The following is a 19,544-nucleotide window of genomic DNA, read 5'->3' on the forward strand; positions in this document are numbered from 1 at the left end:
GCATCTGAGCCTTGGACCAGTCGGGAGGAGACAAGGGAGTCTGATCCAGACATCAGCAGTGGGGAGGAGCCAAGGGAGTTATTCCTAGATGCCCGGCACCGAGAGCTAATAGGCGTAAGGAACAATTACGCAATTATAGGAGGTAATTGCACCCAGCTGGTGGTAATTAGGCTCCTCTCCAGACTATAAAAGGAATGCTTGGGCAGAAGTCAACGCAGGAGCGAATGTTGTAGAACATTATTGTGAGCTTGGCAGGCTGGATTGCTGCCACAGCTTATCTCTGCTGGTTGCTGCCCAAGCTTCTCTGTGCCGGTTTGCTGCCAAGGACCTGTCTGTCTGTTAATTAAATGCCGTAACTTATCTTTGGCTCGGAGTGTGTGTTGGTGTGGGACGAGGGGGGTCAGAACAGATCCATACAATCAAAGGCTTTAGCATAGTCAATGAAGCAAAAGTAGATGTTTTTCCAGAACTCCCTAGCTTTCTCCATGATCCAGCTTATGTTAGCAATTTGATCTCTAGTTCTTCTGCCTCTTCAAAATCCTGCCTGTATCTCTGGTAGTTCTCAATCCATGTACTGCTGGAGCCTAGCTTGTAGGATTTTTGAGCATAACTTTACTAGCATGTGAAATGAGTGCAATGGTGCGGTAGTTTGAACATTCTTTGGTATTGCCCTTCTTTGGAATTGGAATGTAAACTGGCCTTTTCCAATCCTGTGGTCACTGTTGACTTTTCCAAATTTTACTGCATCATCTTTTAAGATTTTAAATATATGTTAGCATATAACAAATATGATTGCAGTGTTCTCATATCGAAGGGGATGCCATAAAGAAGAGGGGGGTCAGCCTATTCTCCAAAGCACCTGAAGGCAGGAAGAAGCAATGGATGGAAAATAATCAAGGAGAGAACCAACCTAGAACTAAGGAAAAAATTTCTAACAGTGAAAATATTTAATCAATGGGATGACTTGCCTCCACAGGTTTTGAGTGCTCCGTCACCGTAGGTTTTTAAGAAGCGATTGGACAACTATTTATCTGAAATGGTATAGGGTTTTATGCTTGAGCAGGGGATGTCACTATAAGACCTCCAAGATGCCTTCCAAGTGTTTTATTCTGTAATTCCTATTTTCCTCACAATAGCAAGAAAGTGGGTTGGGCTTCCAGAGAGTGACTGGCTCAAAGTTATCCAGTTGGCATTCATGGCTAAGGTGGGACTTGAACTCATAGTCTTCCACTTTCTAACCTGTACACGAATCACTAAACCAAACTGAAACTGGCTCTCAAATCAAATATTTCACTTATGAGTGAATGCAGCAATCTTTTTTGAGCAGAGAATTCCAAAGCCACAAAGCAGAATAGAAAATATTGAACTGATACTCAAAGAACGCAACATTTGTGGTTGCTGGCTGTGATTGTCACAATTTCTATGGCTCTGTTTCAGTAGGTTGTGTGTCGTCCCCCCCATTGAATCCTTATCTTTATGTTTTTAGGACATTTGATTGTCTTCTCTGAAACTTTCATTGCTCCCTTACCAAATTATAGTCTGCAACATATTTCCCAATGCTGGTTCCTTTATTGTTGCTTGTCCAAAAGGGGATTTTTCAAAAGGCAACTGGACTGGACATACCAACTCTATAACATTCACATTTCAAAGACCGCATACCTATCCAAAAAGAATATCCCCCTCATACCATGTTAAATATATCTTCATAAAATGTAATTCCTGTTTTACTATATTTATGAAGTCATTTATAAATAAAAAAATATAGAAATGATGAAAATGGCAAAGTCCCATCCCCTCAGGAGGCACACTTGGCAAGACCCAGAAGAAGGGCCTTCTCCATGGTGGCTCCCAAATTCTGCAACATAATCTCTTCAGAAATTAGACTGGCCCCCACTTTGACAATCTTACATGATGCCCTGAAGGCCAGATCATAGTCCCACACATACTGCAGATCTTATTTTACTGTGTGTTGTTGCCAGAGGAGGTTATATTTTTTTCTGCTCCCATATTGTGCTTTATTGCTGGTAACCAGCCAAGAGGCTCTGTTGAAAATGATTACTAATGCAGCAGCATGAAAATTTCTTTTGCAATTGGCAACTATAATAAATCTTAGTGATCAGGACAATCATACATCAATTATTTTTGTCAGAATTAATGATTTCTATATGTCTCCTTGCACAGCAAACAATCCTTTTTTTGTCAGCACTTTCTCAAAGCTAGAAATATTACATTATTTGTTAATTCCTCTTTCTGAGTTGCTCCTTTTGGTTGCAGTCAGGCCGCAAAACAATGATGAAGCATTTGGGCAAGAATATGCATCCCAGTAATGCAGTGCTGGAGGCCAAGATGGAGAAAATCTCCACAGCTATCATGGTTTTGCCTTTTGTGCTCAGATAGGCTGGGAAGAAGGAGACCCACGTACTGCAAAAGGCCAACATGCTGAAGGTGATGAACTTGGCTTCATTAAAGCTGCCGGGTAATTTACGGGCAAAAAATGCCACAATAAAGCTGGCAATGGCCAAGATACCCATGTAGCCCAAGACACAGTAGAAGAATGGAGCTGAACCCTCATTGCATTGTAAAATCATTTCATGGAACTCTGAGTGCATGTCCAACTCAGGGAATGGAGGAGATGTCAACAACCAAAGAATACAAATACAAACTTGGACAAGAGAACAGGAAAGGACAATAGAAACGGACAATCTTCTCCCCACCCATTTCCTCATCAAAGAACCAGGTTTAGTGGCCATGAAAGCCACAACCACGGTAATAGTTTTGGCCAGTATGCTAGAAATGGCCACTGAAAAGGTGACCCCAAAAGTTGGTTGTCGCAGAAGACAGATCACTTGGCCAGGTTGGCTAAGGAAAAATAAAGAGGAGAGAAAACAGAGCAGAAGGGAGACAAGCAGGGTGTAAGTGAGGGACTGGTTGTTGGCTTTGACAATGGCAGTATCCCTGTGCTTAATAAAAGTTCCAAGTACCCAAGATGTCAAGAGAAAGAAACAAAGAGCTGCTGAGGATAAAGCAATTCCCAAGGTTTCTTCAAAAGTTAGAAAGACTACCAGTTTCAAGATACATCCTTTCTTTTCTTTATTTGGATAATGATCTTCTGAACATTCAAAGCAATGTTCCATATCTGGAAGAAAAGTAAAGGAGTTTTATCATTTATGCATTTCATAATATTGAAAATTACCTTATTAATTTAATTCAATAAATAGTTTATTAATTTTTGCTTAAGTCTAATGAAAAATGGTAGAATGCCTAACCTACCATTTTGATTTGAAATCTTTCCTTCTGGGCAAGGAACACAGTCATAACAGCAAAACTGATGTCCCTCAATCCCCCTTTTCCAATATCCATGGAAACAAGGGTCATTGCATCGAGAAAGTGGAAGAACCTAGTGATAAGTATAAAAGTATAAAGCATTGCACACCAGAACAACTAGACACAAGGACATTTTTTTCCATATGACATTACTCTGCTAAACAACTAATTCCCAAAAGACTGTCAAACTATTACTAAGAATGTATTACTATTATTCTTTTCATCGTTCCTATTACCTATCTCCTCCTTATGATTATAAACTTGTTGCTTGTATCTTTTACAATTTATACTGTTTTAGTTAGTTTCCTAGTATGATTTGATTGTTTATTTAGTATCCCATGAATATTACTAAGTGTTGTAACATCTGATTCTTGCTGAATGTATTTTTATGTACAATGAGAGCTTATGCACCAAAGACAAATTCCTTGTGTGTCCAATCACACTTGGTCAATAAATAATTCTATTCTATTCTATTCTATTCTATTCTATTCTATTCTATTCTATTCCATTCCATTCCATTCCACTCTATTCCACTCCACTCTCTGGTTTTCAAATTGGTGATATTTAAAAGTTTCAGGTTTTTTTTTTTCTCCTTTATGGAGCGGAATTATTTTTGACTTCACAAAGGATACTGAATTCATTAACTTCACCAAAAACTTAAAAAGAGGTAGAAATTACAATGATGTACAAAAGGTTCTGTTTGAAGCGCAGATAAAATAATTGCACAAAGTAACAATCACATGTAAAAATGGCCACCCTCGTGACTTAAAATGCAAATGAAATATGTAAACATGGATTTGGTATTGTAATATCATATTATCAATTTAATGAATGCTTGATCATTATCAACATCAGATTTTGAAAGAGACTATGTTCAATATGGGATAATAATGGATTAAGTCATGATAGATTCACTAATTCAATACCTGGTTAAAAGCCAGATTCCAGACAATCAGATCTTCATCAATGAATAATTCCATCCCATTTGAAGCCTGTGGATCTACTTTCCCAACTCTAACTCTCTGAAAGGATCTGTTTGGAAATGTGATGAAGTTGATAATGTCAAATCCACCTGTTGCTTCCCCTTTCTCATTCAGGAACACTTTCTCCCCAGCTGAATTATTAAAAGAAATCCCTTGGAGAAATGAATGGAGCTACTTGGAAGAGAATAGAAGAGAGAGACAATTGAAAGCAATGAAAGAACAAAGAGAACATCCTAAAACTATTATTAAATATGTATGCTTAGAAATTTGAGAATTGATATTGCATGGAAATGTACTTGGCCACTCTCTAATTAATTTGGTATTATTTTGAGGGAAGGTAAGAATGAATTGAAGTAGAATGAAAATACAGTTTTGGAATGATGTAACATTCTTCAATTATGATTTAGGTTCCTTACTTAAACTAGCCCATATCAAATCTTTCATAATCTGTATAAAGCTATTTTAAAGTTCTGAGGTGTGACTAATTTTGTGGCTCTTTGGTAGGATCTGGGTCATTTGGCTGGCTGGAACATATAACTTGTATTCCAGGTCAGCCCTTATCGTCACATTGATTGTGTGGTCTTTGAGCCACGAGCCAAGGTGGCGCAGTGGTTAAATGCAGCACTGCAGGCTACTGCTAGATCAGCAGGTCAGCGGTTCAAATCTCACCGGCTCAGGGTTGACTCAGCCTTCCATCCTTCCGAGGTGGGTAAAATGAGGACCCAGATTGTTGGGGGCAATATGCTGACTCTCTGTAAACCGCTTAGAGAGGCCTGAAAGGCCTATGAAGCGGTATATAAGTCTACTGCTATTGCTATTGCTGCTATTGAGCCATTCATCTTCCTTCAGGGCTTCTTTTAGCTGTTGGATGAGTGTGCTGTCAGCCAGCTGAGGAGTGTATAGCTGCCATCACCTTGGAGGGAATGATGGAGTTAACTATTTCCTTGCAGGTGCTTTTGTATTGGGGCATCCAAGAGGACGCATCAGTGAGGAAATTCTTTCTCCTTGGCAAATATTGAAGGGTGAAGTTGAACCAATTAAAATACTTGGAGAGAAGGAGAGAAGAAAGGAGGGAAGGAAGGAGGGAATGTAGGAGAGAAGGAAGGGGGGAAGGAAGGAGGAAAGGAAGGGGGAAAGGAAGGAGAGAAGAAGAGAAGAAAGGAGGGAAGGAAGGAAGGAGGGAAGGAAGGAGGGAAGGAGAGAAGGAGAGAAGAAAGGAGGGAGGGAAAGGGGAAGGAGGGAGGGAAGGAAGGAGGGAAGGGAAGGAGAGTAGGAGAGAAGAAACGAGGGAAGGAAAAAGGGAGGGAGGGAAGAAGAAGTAGGACCATTGTAAGATAAGATGGATCTATGGGATGGTAAGAAAGCAATTTTCAAGTATATTGTCAACTGTAGGGAAAAATTGTTATAAATACATATTATTAATACCAGTTATGAGATCATATAATTGTGAATGTATATATGAAATTGATAAAATAAAAAATTGGAAAATAAATAAATAAAATACTATGCCCATCTCACTTGCTTAAGGTATAGCTTCCTTGGTGTTCTTAAGTCTTCTAGGTTTTTGTGGTCAATTAAAGCTTCAAACAGAATCTTACTGCCTTCTAGGAACCTCCAAGTCAGCAGTGCCAATCAAACAGCATACACTTCCTTCTCACACACAGCTCAATATCTCTTGATGTCGGTCACCTTCTGGTAAGTCTAGGCACAGGATTGTAGCATCCTGTTCACATTTTTGGAGCAAAAAAGCCCCCATTGGCTTATATTACAAATAGCATGTTTGAGTGCTTAAGGATTGGCTCTGCCGCAAAAAACCTTTAAACTTTTTGAAAGCCACATGGTATTCCAAATTCCAAGTGAGAGACTGGCTTCACTCACCCTTCCACCCACTTTAATAGTTTGATGATAGGCAGAGCTATTTGTGCAAACAAGTGGATGAATTGACACTAGAAGTTGGTGAAGCCCCAGAAGTTCTGCAGTTGCTTTCTGGTGCAAGGACCTTCCCACTTCAGAATGACTTTCACCTTTCCAGGGTCCATCTAACCTTCTCACTGAACACATAATGTCCCAAGTAGTCTAAACTGGTTTTAAGGAAGTCACGTTCAGATAGTTTAATGTAGAGCTTAGCTTTCAATGGTTTTCTTAGCTTCTCACATACTAATTTTAGGTGGTATTCCATTGTCTCAGAATAAATCAGAATATTGTTCAGTTACACCAACACCCCCTTATACAGTTGCTTATGCAGTACTTTATTGATTAGCTGCATGTATACCACGGGTGGCCCCTTCAGCCTGAAAGACATCATTCAGAATTGGAAACACTCTAAGAAACAATTGAAAGTGGTTTTCCACTTAACACCTTCTTTTATTCTTACTCTGTAATACATTTCTCTCAAGTCCAGCTTTGTGAACACCTATCCTTCATGAGGGGGAGGGGGTTGTTCCATTGATTAATTGTTCTAACTGTCAGGAAATTTCTCCTTAGTTCTAGATTGCTTCTCTCCTTGATTAGTTTCCACCCATTGCTTATTGTCCTACCCTCAGGTGCTTTGGAGAATAGTTTAACTCCCTCTTCTTTGTGGCAGCCCCTGAGATATTGGAACACTGCTAGCATGTCACTCTTAGTCCTTCTTTTCATTAAACTAGACATACCCAGTTCCTGCAACTGATCTTCATATGTTTTAACCTCCAGTCCCCTAGACATTTTTTTTTTAGACATTTTATTGGGATTTATAGGCCGCCCTTTTCCCTGAGGGGACTCAGGGCGGCTTACAATCGTAGGGAAGGGGGTGCAATACAAAAACAAACAATATGTGAACAAAATAAAATGATAAGACACAACTTGCATTCAACAGTCAACACTCGGGCGGGTAAATTGGGAACCTATCCCCAGGCCTGATGGGATAGCCAGGTCTTAAGGGCTATGCGGAAGGTCTGGACGGTGGTGAGGGTGCGAATCTCGACGGGGAGGTCATTCCACAGGGTCGGAGCTGCAACAGAAAAGGCTCTCCTCCGTGTACTCGCCAGTCGGCATTGACTGGCAGATGGGATTCGGAGGAGGCCCAGTCTGTGCGATCTAATCGGTCGGAGGGAGGTAATCGGCAGGAGGCGGTCTCTCAAGTACCCAGATCCACTACCATGGAGTGCTTTGAAGGTGGTCATCAATACCTTGAAGCTCACCCGGAGATCAACAGGTAGCCAGTGCAGCTCGCGGAGGATGGGTGTTATGTGGGCGAACCGCGGTGCGCCCGCTATCACTCGCGCGGCTGCATTCTGAACTAACTGCAGTCGCCGGATGCACTTCAAGGGCAACCCCATGTAGAGCACATTGCAGTATGTTGCTCTTCTCTCCACTATTTCTAGAGTCTCAACATCTTTTTTACATCGTGGCGACCAAAAGTGGATGCAGTATTCCAAATGTGGCCTTACCCAGGCATTATAAAGTTGTATTAATACTTCATGTGATCTTGATTCTATCCCTCTATTTATGCAGCCTAGAACTGTGTTGGTTTTTTTGGAGGGGACAGCCGCTGCACACTGTTGGCTCATATTTAAATATCCACTAGGACACCAAGATCCTTCTAACACTACTATTAAGCATGTATATACCACATATACTGTACCTGTGCATTTTATTTTTCTTGCCTAAATATAGAACCTTACTTTTTTCACAATTGAATTTTATTTTGTTAGATAGCACCCAATGTTCAAGTTGGTCAAGTTCCTTCTGTATCTTAAACCTATCTTCTGAAGTGTTCACTATTCCTGCCAGCTATTCCTTACTAGGTCTTCTAGTCAAACGCCCTGTTCAAGGAGAATTAGACAAATGGCTATCCTTCTCTTTGTAAAAATCTCCAGTGTTGGACCATCCATAACTTCTGAAGAGAAGTTCTTCCACTAGTTAATTGTTAAATGTTCTCACTATCAGGAATGTTTTCCTTATTTCTACTTTGTTTTTCATACTTGTTTCCACATACATAAAATATTAAGACTTTCCACAATGAGTTCAAAATTAATTGTGCATCAAACTGCTCATTGAAATAAAGGAAGAGTCCAATGAAAAGAGAATACCTGCCAAGCCTGCAGTTGTGGAATCTCAGATTTTTTACCCATTATAGTTTTTTTCCTATTGTACCATAATGTGTACAGAGCCTGCAAAGCATGTGCCACAGCATAAACAGCATTGTAGACACTGTAACTTTGGCCAGTCATTTTCATTTCAAAGGCAGGTCCAGGAAGATCCCCCAAATTCATCTTCTCAGTGCATTTCCTACTATGCATTCCTTGTAACTCTGCTTTTGGAAATGAACAATCAAAGGATTGTTCCCAAACATCCTGTCGAAACCCATCTGTGTGGTCCGAAAGAGGATTTATGGTTTGAAGAAATTCCTTGAAACCTACAACAGCTGTTGAATGAACAGTGAAGGAAATAGCCCCATGGAACATCTGGAGATCCCATGTGATTTGAATGCCTGATAGTACAAAATCAATTTGCGCAGTCAAGATCCACACCTTTCCAAATAATGCAGTTTCCTTGCTTTCAGGATCTACCACAAATGTGACAAATCTTAGCCATATAATTGTCCAGGGTTTTCCATAAACAAGAAATGCATTGGGTTTGCTCTTCAACATATTAATAGAAGTCATTGTGATTGTTTGATAAAATTCTTGGAATTCTTCCAAGTGGAATTGTTGAGCAAGCCTTTCTATAAACGCTGAGCATATTCTGTTCTGTGAAAGTAAGGGCTGCATTTTCTGTAAGAAATTTTCTCCATTGCTGTTATCAACAGAAAATATACCAATCCATGTCCACCTGAAACGATGAAGCAGTTGGACAATGCCAATATACTGATGGTCCTCTTTGGGAACCATGAAGTAAAGTGAAGACCGCTTACTAGTCTGAAATTTCTCCTGGGCTACTGAGCCATAGATCAGCTAAATGAAAGTGCAATAGTATTCTGTTCAGTCTTTAGTTCAAGTTAAATTTCTCTATCTTGTTTTCATATAAAATATATCAAAGGAATATTTTTCCCTTAGCATTCTTTTCAGAATATAGGTATGCTTTTTTTCTAAATATTTCAAACCTATGTACCAGAACAATTGCTTTAATGGAAGCAGTTCAAATCTTCCCTCAGGTCTGGAATGACTCCTGATAATACTTCCTGTAGCTGATATTGTAGTTTCAGAAAAGAATGCCAAGTAGTAGACTTTAAAACTTTCAGAACATCTTAACAAAATCCTGATCTTAATATTTAATGCCCATTGATTGTTCTATAACAACAATAAGATTAATAATTTTCTTCTCAACCCTTTCAGAACTTACTTGTGGAATCTTGAAGAATCCTATAATTTCAGCTATATAAGATGATGTGACAAAATCCAGTCCTCCAATTATACCCATGAGATTCTTCTGGCTATCACATTTGTAGTTAGGGACAAATTCCTGGGATTTGAAAAGCAGGTCCAGAGTGGTGCGATAGGTCATCCTTGCATGGAGGTAACTGTCATAGATGTGGAACCCGAATGTGATGTTAGGTAAAATCTGGGGGTCCTCATTGATCTCCTTAACAGCAAAAGCCAAGGAAAGGATGTGCTGGTAGAACTTAATTATTACACTGCAAATGATTTAAATACCCCAATTGAAAAAAGGAAGTTGTCCATTCTTATAATGTGGCATCATTTCTACATGAATAACAAACATTTCTTTCTATGATGAAAGTAGGAAACTAATAGGCTTTCTAAAATGCTGAATAGTTAATACAAAGTTCAAATTTGCTTTTTCTACATTATTTGCATCATTTGCAACAAATATCTGCTACAATAAATGAAAACATTTTTTTCATCCAAACTCATTTATTTTCTAATACATTTTCACAAAATAGAATATGAATGATTCCAGCATGTATCAGTCATTTATTGTATGTATGTATGTTTTGTTAAGGGTGACAATATTATTTTTTTTAAAAAAATTACAATAGGGTGAGGGTTAATAAATGTTCTTCACAAAAGGTTTTGCCCTAAAGTTTCATACATTATATGACCAATACTTTACCATAAAGGACATTATTTATTCTCCCATAACTAGAAACATTTGAAAGGCAGAGAGATTTAGATTAAATATAAAGCCAAAATGTCAGTCCTGGAAGTAGAAGATTGGCTAGGGGAACTTCATGTCGAAGAAGACACTAAATTTATACTAAAAACTTTTTATTCTCATAAGCAATTTTGGGGAAAGAAATTAAGATTAAGGGGTGGGGAATCCTTACTTTGGTATGTCATACGATGTTATACAAGGATGTTCCTTAAAATTAATTTCATAAAGGTTGTAAATGATGTGGGACACTATCCCACCAATGACGAGGTCACCAGGTTGGTACCACTCATGTGGAACAAGGAAAGCATAACTTTCAGGGCAGCTCAGAGTCACTATTTTCTTCACCAGAAACATCAGGAGAAGCAACATCTTCACTCCTGAAAATGTCTCTTTTTTCATCTTATCCTATAAGAAAGGTTGTATTATTCCAATGTTTAATTCAACAATTCATTCAAGGCTTGTTTGATTCCTTCATTCATTCAATGCCCCCGATCAGAATATCCACCTTTGGGTATTTGGAGATCCACGAGAGTGCAAATTCATGTTTTGAATAGCATCAGGGTTTGAACAGATACTCTGGCAGAGGAGAAGAGAGGGAGGGAACCTGTAGCTATGACTCTGAAACACCACAGTTATTATCTTTCTGCAATCCACCTGGGGTTCAAGATACATGGATTGTTGTTGAATTGAAATAGCCTTCTATGTATTACTGAAACCTGGCTGGGCCCGGAGGGAGGAGTCCCCCTCACTGAAATGTGCCCAGAAGGATTTCGGGTGCTTCATCAGCCGCGACCTCAAGGAAGGGGTGGGGGAGTGGCCGTCATCGTCCGAGGGTCTTTAGTTCCTCGTAGGATCCCTGCTACAGAGCTTGTTGGGTGTGAATCCCTGCTGATGAAGTTGGACCTTGGAGGTCAAGTGGGTTTGTTGTTAATGTACCTACATCCCAACAGCATTGCAACAGCCCTCCCCTCGCTCCTCGAGTCAGTAGCCGAGTTGGCGGTACAGTTCCCCAGGCTTATGGTTCTGGGGGATTTCAACCTGCCTAAACTTGGTGAACGCTCTGATGGGCACAGGAGTTCATGGCTTCCATGACAGCCATAGACTTGACCCAAGTAATTCGGGGTTCGACTCATTCAGCGGGTCACACGCTTGACCTCGTATTACTCTCAGAGCAGTGGAGACGTGATCTAGAGTTGAAGGGCATTAAGACCTTGCCCTTGTCATGGTCTGATCACTTCCTATTGAGGCTTGACTTTCGGAAACCAATCCCCCACTATAGGGAGGAGGAACCGATTAGGTGGTTCCGCCCCAGGCACCTGATGGACCCTATGGGATTTCAGACGGCGCTTGGAGAAATACCTGACACTCTCGTCCACAATCCGGTGGAGTCCTTAGTCGATGCCCGGAATACAGCGGCGGCGGGGGCTCTAAACCGGATTGCGCCTTTGCGACCTCTCCGAGGCAGCGGATCCAGGAGGGCCCCTTGGTTCACTGAGGAACTCCGGGAGATGAAGCGCCAAAAGAGACGCCTAGAGCGCCGCTGGAGGGCCAGTAAATCTGAGTCAGACCGAGCACTAATGAGAGCCTTTATCAGAGCCTATCTCGTGGCAATACGGGCGGCGAAATGTTCGCATTTTGCCGCCCTTATAGCATCCGCTGAATCACGCCCAGCCGCTTTGCTTAGAATAACCCGCTCCCTCTTGAAAGGGAGGGATGCAGATAACCCTTTACAAGGTAGAGCTGAGGAATTTGTTCAGTATTTAATGGATAAAGTCGCTCGGATTCGGACAGAGCTGGACTCCAATTGCACGGTACCGGCCGAGGTACCGGGGGAAGGTCTTGAGCATACTTTATGGATTGAGTTTCAATTTGCTTCTCCTGAGGAAGTGGACAAGGCCATGGGAGCGGTGAATACCTCCACTTGTATACTGGACCCATGCCCCTTCTGGCTGGTCTCGACCAGCAGGGAGGTGACATGCGGCTGGATCCGGATGATAGTTAACACCTCTCTCCGGGAGGGAATTTTCCCGCTCCTCCTAAAGGATGTGGTGGTGAGACCCCTCCTGAAGAAATCATCTCTGGACCCAGCCATTTTGAGCAACTATCGTCCAGTCTCCAACCTGCCCTTTGTTGGGAAGGTTGTTGAGAAAGTGGTGGCCTCTCAACTCTGACGGTCCTTGGATGAAACTGATTATCTAGATTCCTTTCAGTCAGGTTTCAGGCCTGGTTACAGCACGGAAACTCCTTTGGTCGTGCTGATCGATGATCTCTGGTGAACCAGGGATAGGGGTCACCCCTCTATCCTTGTGCTCTTTGACCTCTCAGCGGCCTTCGATACCATCGACCATGATATCCTTCTGCGACGGTTGTGAGAGGTGGGAGTGGGAGGCACCGTCCTTCGGTGGTTCTCCTCCTACCTCTCGGACAGGTCGCAGTCGGTGTTGGTTGGAGGGCAGAGGTCGACCCCAAGGCCCCTCAATTACAGGGTGCGGCAGGGTTCAGTCCTGTCCCCCCTCCTATTTAACATCTACATGAAGCCGCTGGGTGAGATCATATGCTGGCATGGGATTAAGTACCACCAATATGTGGATGATACACAGTTGTACCTGTCCGCCCCGTGCCAACTCAGCGAAGCAGTAGAAGTGATGTGCCAGTGCCTGGAGGCTGTTAGGGTCTGGATGGGAGTAAACAAGTTGGCACTCAATCCAGACAAGACCGAGTGGCTACTGTTGTTCCCTCCCAAAGATTGGCCAAGTATTCCATCTCTCAGGCTGGGGGGTGAACTTATACACCCCTCACAGAGGGTTCACAATTTGGGAGTCCTCCTGGATCCCCAGCTGACTTTAGAACACCATTTGTCGGCTTTGACCAGGGGGACCTTTGCCCAGGTTCACCTGGTGCACCAATTGAGACCCTACCTGGATCGGGAGGCCCTTCAGAAAGTCACTCACGCCCTTGTGACCTCAAGACTGGATTACTGTAACACGCTCTATATGGGGCTGCCCTTGAAGAGTGTTCGAAGACTTCCGCTGGTCCAGAACGCAGCCGCGTGAGTGATTGTGGGTGCACCCAGGTACACCCATGTCACACCTATCCTCCACGAGCTGCCCTGGCTACCCATTAGTCTCCAGACCCGCTTCAAGGTGCTGGTCGTTACCTATAAAGCCCTACATGGCATCAGACCTGGGTACCTGATAGACCGCCTCCTGCCGATCACCTCCTATAGACAGATTAGATCTCACAGGTTAGGTCTTCTCTGGATTCCATCTGCCAGCCAATGTCCGCTGGCGACTCCCCAGGGGAGAGCCTTCTCTGTCGCAGCTCCAGCCCTTTGGAACGACCTCCCCGTGGAGATCCGGACCCTTACTACCCTCCCAGCCTTCCACAAAGCCGTTAAGTCCTGGCTGCTCCAGCAGGCCGGGGGGCTCTCGAAATATCCAGCCCCACGGAAACTGTGACTGATGTGTATTTTAAAGTGTTGTTTTGTGTATTTATCCCCTTCCCTTGTTTATTGTAAGCCGCCCGGAGTCCTTCGGGAGTGGGCGGCATACAAGACAAATAAACAACAACAAAACAACAGTCTGATGTTTTTGCCTAGTTCAGAAAATATCTCCTGTAGAGGATGATTGCTTTGTTTTTGATGAGAGAATAAGTGGCCATTGTTTAAATGCTTTTTTAAATTGCTAATAAAATGTAGAGAGGGTTATTTACAATACAAAATACACTTGATTTTTTTTAAAATTGTTTTTATTTATTTTTTTACAATGAATGATGCATGCAGTTTACCTTCCTTTGCATAGTGTTAAGAGGCATAGATATTTTGGTATTCTCTCATATTAAGAAGTTTTGAATGATTTCCTTCCAGATCCTTAGAGTAGGGAGGGAGACACCTCTATTGTTTCCAAAATGATGGGTGACATTTTTACTTCAGTTAGCCATGAGCAGGAAATACATTTTTTCTTCTATTTGGAAATGCCTACAACCTTAGATCTTTACTGTGGGTTTCAAACCCTCTGTGAACCAAGCCCAGGAAAGCTTTAACTCCATGGTAAAATCTGTGGTCATTTACTCCTCAAAATTTCCAAAGAGAGAAAAGTTCTTCTGATGTTTTTCTTTCTAATTTCTTTGACCTCTCTCTCCCCCATCCCTTTCTCACTTTCAGAATCAGTTTTCATTTTATTGTCACTCATGAACACAACAGAAGTGAAAATCCAATAAACTAACATGCAGGGTTTCTGTATTCACTACAGATATTTAGTTGATGGAGTGGATAAAGGAGTAAAGAGGCAACGGAGCCTAGCATTCAACTCGCCACCCAGTAAATAAATTTGGGAGCAGAGATTAATCTCAGTCAGAAAAAAAACAGGTACATACATGAATGTTCAAATAATCTCATTCATTGCTTAAAGTATATGCAGAAGAATCTATTCAACGGATCATCAGTAGAAAGAGATAAGAAAGCTAGATGACCAAAATGTGTTCAATAGATGTGTTGAAAAGGAGAAAGGATTTGGTTAAAGAACATTCAAAAAGACTGAAAACACAGCAACATGAAAATTCTTTTGGAATGGGCAATCACAATAAATCTTAATGATCATAAATATCGTACACAAATTGTTCTTTAACAGAAATAAAAATGTCTATATTCCTATAGTTTTATACAAGTTTCCTATAGACAGCATTCTTTCTATTTCTTTTTGCAGCAATTTCTCTGAGCCAGAAATATAACATGATGTATTAATTCCTCTTTCTGAGTTGTTCCCTGTGGTTTAGCTCAGGCCGTAAAACAATGATGTAGCACTTTGGTAAGAATATGCATCCCAGTAATGAAGCACTGGAGGCCAAGATGGAGAAGACCTCCACAGCTACCATGGCTTTGCCTTTTGTGCTCAGATAGGCTGGAAAGAAGGAGATCCACACACTGCAAAAGGCCAACATGCTGAAGGTGATGGACTTGGCTTCATTAAAGCTGTTGGGTAATTTACGGGCAAAAAAAGCCACAATAAAGCTGGCAATGGCCAAGATACCCATGTAGCCCAAGACACGGTAGAAGAAGGAGGGTGACCTTTCGTTGCATTGTAAAATCATTTCATGGAACTCTGAGTGCATGTCCAACTCAGGGAATGGAGGAGATGTCAACAACCAAAGAATACAAATAGATACTTGTACAAGAGAACAGGAAAGGACAATAGAAAAGGACAATCTTTTTCCTACCCATTTCCTCATTGGAGAACCAGGTTTAGTGGCCATGAAAGCCACAACCACAGTAATAGTTTTTGCCAATACACTGGAAAGAGACACTGAGAAGGTGATGCCAAAAGTTGGTTGTTGGAGAAGGCAGATCACCTTGTCAGGTTGGCTAAGGAAGAAAAATGAGGAGAGAAAACAGAGCTGAAGAGATACAAGGAGGATATAGCTGAGGAACCTATTGTTGGCTTTGACAATGGGAGTATCCCTATGCTTAATAAAAGTTCCAAGTACCCAAGATGTCAGGGAGAAAAAACAAAGAGCTGCTGAAGCTAAACCAATTCCTAAGATTACTTCAAATTTTATAAACACCTCCTGTTTCAGGATACATCCATTCTTTTCTTCATTTGGATAATGATCTTCTGAACATTCAAAGCAATCATCCATTTCTGGAAATAAAATCAAGGAATTTGTCATCTAGGCATTCCAGTTATTAGAAATTACTTTGTTATTTTTTTGCATCCTAAACTGGCATATTAAAGTCTAATGAAAAATGGTAGAATTCCTACCCTACTGTTTTGATCTGAAATCTTCCCTTCTGGGCATGGAACACAGTCATAGCAGCAGAACTGAACACCTTCAATCCCTTTTTTCCAGGATCCAGGGAAGCATGGGTCATTGCATCAGGAAAATGGAAGAACCTGTGATGAGCAAAGAAGGTTGCAAAATTAGAGATATTTAAAACAGTTTGGTTCAATTTTTCAACCTAATCAACTTAAAAAGATGGGGAAATTTCAGTGATGTAGGAAAGATCCTGTTTGAAGTTCAGGGGATGTAAATAATTGAACATAGTGACAATCTCGTGGAAAAGTGATTTCTGATTCTAGTGATTTCTGATTCAAATCCAAACCAAAAATGCAAACATGCCTTTTACATTGTAATATCATATTGTCAATTTGAGGAATGCCTGATCATCAACAATATTTGAAAAGAATATGCCATTGTTTATTTTTTGAAAGAACCCAGAAATCAAATTTCTAAACAGATTACGTTCAATATCAGATTGAAATGGATTAAGCCCAGCTGATTCAATAATTCAATACTTGGTTAAAAGTTGGATTCTAGACAATCATATCTTCATCAATGAATAATTCCATCCCTTTTGGAGCCTGGAGATCCATCTTTCCAACTCTAACTCTCTGAAAGGAACTGTTTAGAAATGTGATGAAATTGGTAATGTCGAATCCACCTGTTGCTTCCCCTTTCTCTCTCCCCAGCTGAATTGTTAAAAGAGATGCCTTGAAGAAATGAATGGAGCTACTTGAAAAAGAATGGAAGAGAAAGGGAGTTGAATACAATGTAGTAGAGTGGAGAACACCATATTCAAGTTTCCTTGACTCATTCTTCCCATTTCTACAACCATTATTAAATGTGTACACTTAGAAATTTAATAATTGATATTTCATTGAAATGCACAGTACGTAGCCACTCTATTATTCACTTGATATTATTTTAAGGAAAGACAAGAAAGAACTAAAGCAGAATGAAAATAGGATCACTCAAAATGGCATTACTGTATTTTTCAGAGTATAAGATTTTCCAAAGTTTAAGACACACCTAGATTTTGGAGGAAAACAAGGGGAAAAAATCTGCTTCCCAGCAATTTGCTTTCCTGCAGCAAATAGCAAACAGTACAGACAATACAGACTGTTTGTGGTGTTACATTTTAGACTGTACTTGTACAGATGCTGTTAAACTTGATGTGGCTTTCAGGAAGTATACATTATTATCTGCTATTTAAAAAAGATAAAATAGCACTGGGCCTCTTCAGATCAAGATTTATTTTAAAAAGCTTCTTCATTTTGTTAAGTTGTCTAGAACAACAATAAAGAAGTCTTTAAAAATAAGTCTAATAATTTGAACATTCTATAGGCATTTATAGTTATTGAATTCAACCCTTGGCACCACAATTTGACACTTTTCTTTTTTTAAACAGAGCCCCTTTTCTCTGATTCTCAGACATTTGAAAAGTTATTTTTTTATTTTCAGTGGAAACCAAAGCATCATCAAAATAAGGGACTACTCCCGGTATCCCCTGCAAAAGTCATTCCATGACATTTTGGAACAGTCCGGGGGCTATGCTGACACCAAATTTCAATCTAGTGCATTTGAATGACCAACTATGTGTCACAATGGTTTGGGCCTCCACTGTAGCACTATTTACTGGCAATTGCTTGTAGGTCTGTGACAGACCTAATTTGGCAAATATTTTCCCCAGCCCAAGGGAGTGCAATAAATGCTGAACAACAGGCACTGAGTAGGCGCTTTGCTGAAGGGCCTTGTTTAGGGTGCACTTACAATCTATGCAGATGTGTATTGACCCATCGGATTTAATGGGGGTCACAATAGGGAATTCCCACTGAGCATGTTCAACAGACTCCAGGATCCCATGGCCAATTAATTTGTCCAATTCTTGGTCAGGTTTGAGTTGGAGGATGAAAGGGACCTTCCAGGGCTCTAATCTGATTGGTGCAATATTGGGGTCTAGGTTCAATGATATAGGAGTCTCCACATACTTGCCCAGGTCTCCACTGAAGACGTTCTTTAACTCGTGGATCAATTTCTCAGCATTGTCATCATTGATGACCTTGATGTCAGTTACCCACATGCCCAGGGATTTGAACCAGTCCAAGCTGAGCAGGCTTGGGAGGGAGCCGCTGATCATCATCAATGTAAGTGGTCTGTCAAAGTTTTTAAATTGGACATGGAAAGTGCCACAGCCTAGGACAGGGATGCAATTTCCCTGATAATCACTGAGCTGCAGTTGTTGGCACATCAACTGTCATCTCTGGAGGTTAGGGCTAGCCTTCTTCATGGTTGCCCATGATACAATGGTCAGGGATTACCCAGTGTTGATTTCCATGCTGCACAGTGACCCCTTGGTTTGGATGGTTACTCACAGCTATTTATTTCTTGGCATACTGGCTTGCCAAATTTTGGTCTGGAATGCTTCTTTCTTGCTTCTGCCAGGGCTTAGAGGTCTGGGTGGCCTTGGTTGTCCTGACTAGCTTGGCACTGGTTTGGGTTGTTGAGTGGACATAAGATTTGCATGGCAGACTCAGGCCAGATGCCCCCTCTAGTAACACCTCTGGCAGATGGCATCCCTAAAATGACAGGTTGTTCTTGACCTCAAGGGTCAAGTGGGTCTGCTGCTTACGTACCTGCCTCCCAACTGCGTTGCAGCAGCCCTCCCCTCACTCCTCGAGTCAGTAGCCGAGCTGGCAGTTGAGTTCCCTAGGCTTATGGTTCTGGGGGACTTCAATTTGCCTTCGCTCGGTGAACACTCTGATGGAGCGCAGGAGTTCATGGCTTCCATGACAGCCATGGGCTTGACCCAAGTAATTCAAGGCCCAACCCACTCAGCGGGTCACACGCTCGACCTCGTATTCCTCTCGGAGCAGTGGAGTTATGATCTTGGTCTGAGGGGAAATGAGATCATTCCCCTGTCGTGGTCAGACCACTGCCTACTGAGGTTAGACTTCCGGAGGCCAAACCCCCACCGTAGGGAGGAGGAACCGACCAGGTGGTTCTGCCCCAGGCGACTTATGGACCCAGTAAGGTTCCAGACGGAGCTTGGGGTTATTCCAGATGCTCTCGCCCACAGTTCGGCGGAGACTCTTGCTGCTGCCTGGCACTCGGCAGCATCAGAGTCTCTAAACCGGATTGCGCCACTACGGCCCCTCCGGGTCAGCGGCCCACGGAGGCCTCCTTGGTTCACCGAGGAGCTCCGTGAGATAAAGCGCCGGAGGAGACGCCTAGAGCACCTGTGGAGGTCTGATAGGTCCGAGTCGAGCCGGGCACTGTTGACAGCTTGCACCAAGGAGTATATTCGGGCTCTAAGAACAGCCAAAAGATCACACATTGCCTCCTTGGTAGCGTCCGCCGAGTCTCGCCCAG

At 41.8% G+C, this 19,544-nt stretch overlaps 1 protein-coding gene across 1 annotated transcript; it reads right to left on the reverse strand.

Annotated features, from left to right (window-relative positions):
- Positions 1-2,237: 2,237 nt before the first annotated feature.
- On the reverse strand, positions 2,238-18,312 carry LOC148046490 (vomeronasal type-2 receptor 26-like). Its single transcript, XM_087714777.1, has 8 exons — positions 17,769-18,312; positions 15,942-16,036; positions 10,573-10,805; positions 9,630-9,921; positions 8,416-9,241; positions 4,251-4,438; positions 3,268-3,397; positions 2,238-3,130 (listed from the first exon to the last, which is right to left on the reverse strand). Exons 1-8 carry the CDS (start codon positions 18,310-18,312, stop codon positions 2,238-2,240), a joined length of 3,201 nt encoding a protein of 1,066 aa, XP_087570903.1.
- Positions 18,313-19,544: the final 1,232 nt, after the last annotated feature.

This window comes from Thamnophis sirtalis, unplaced genomic scaffold (genome assembly GCF_051295495.1).
Source record: "Thamnophis sirtalis isolate CommonGarterSnake01/CBP01778 unplaced genomic scaffold, rThaSir2_p1.2 scaffold_4, whole genome shotgun sequence".
Lineage (NCBI taxonomy): Eukaryota > Metazoa > Chordata > Lepidosauria > Squamata > Natricidae > Thamnophis > Thamnophis sirtalis.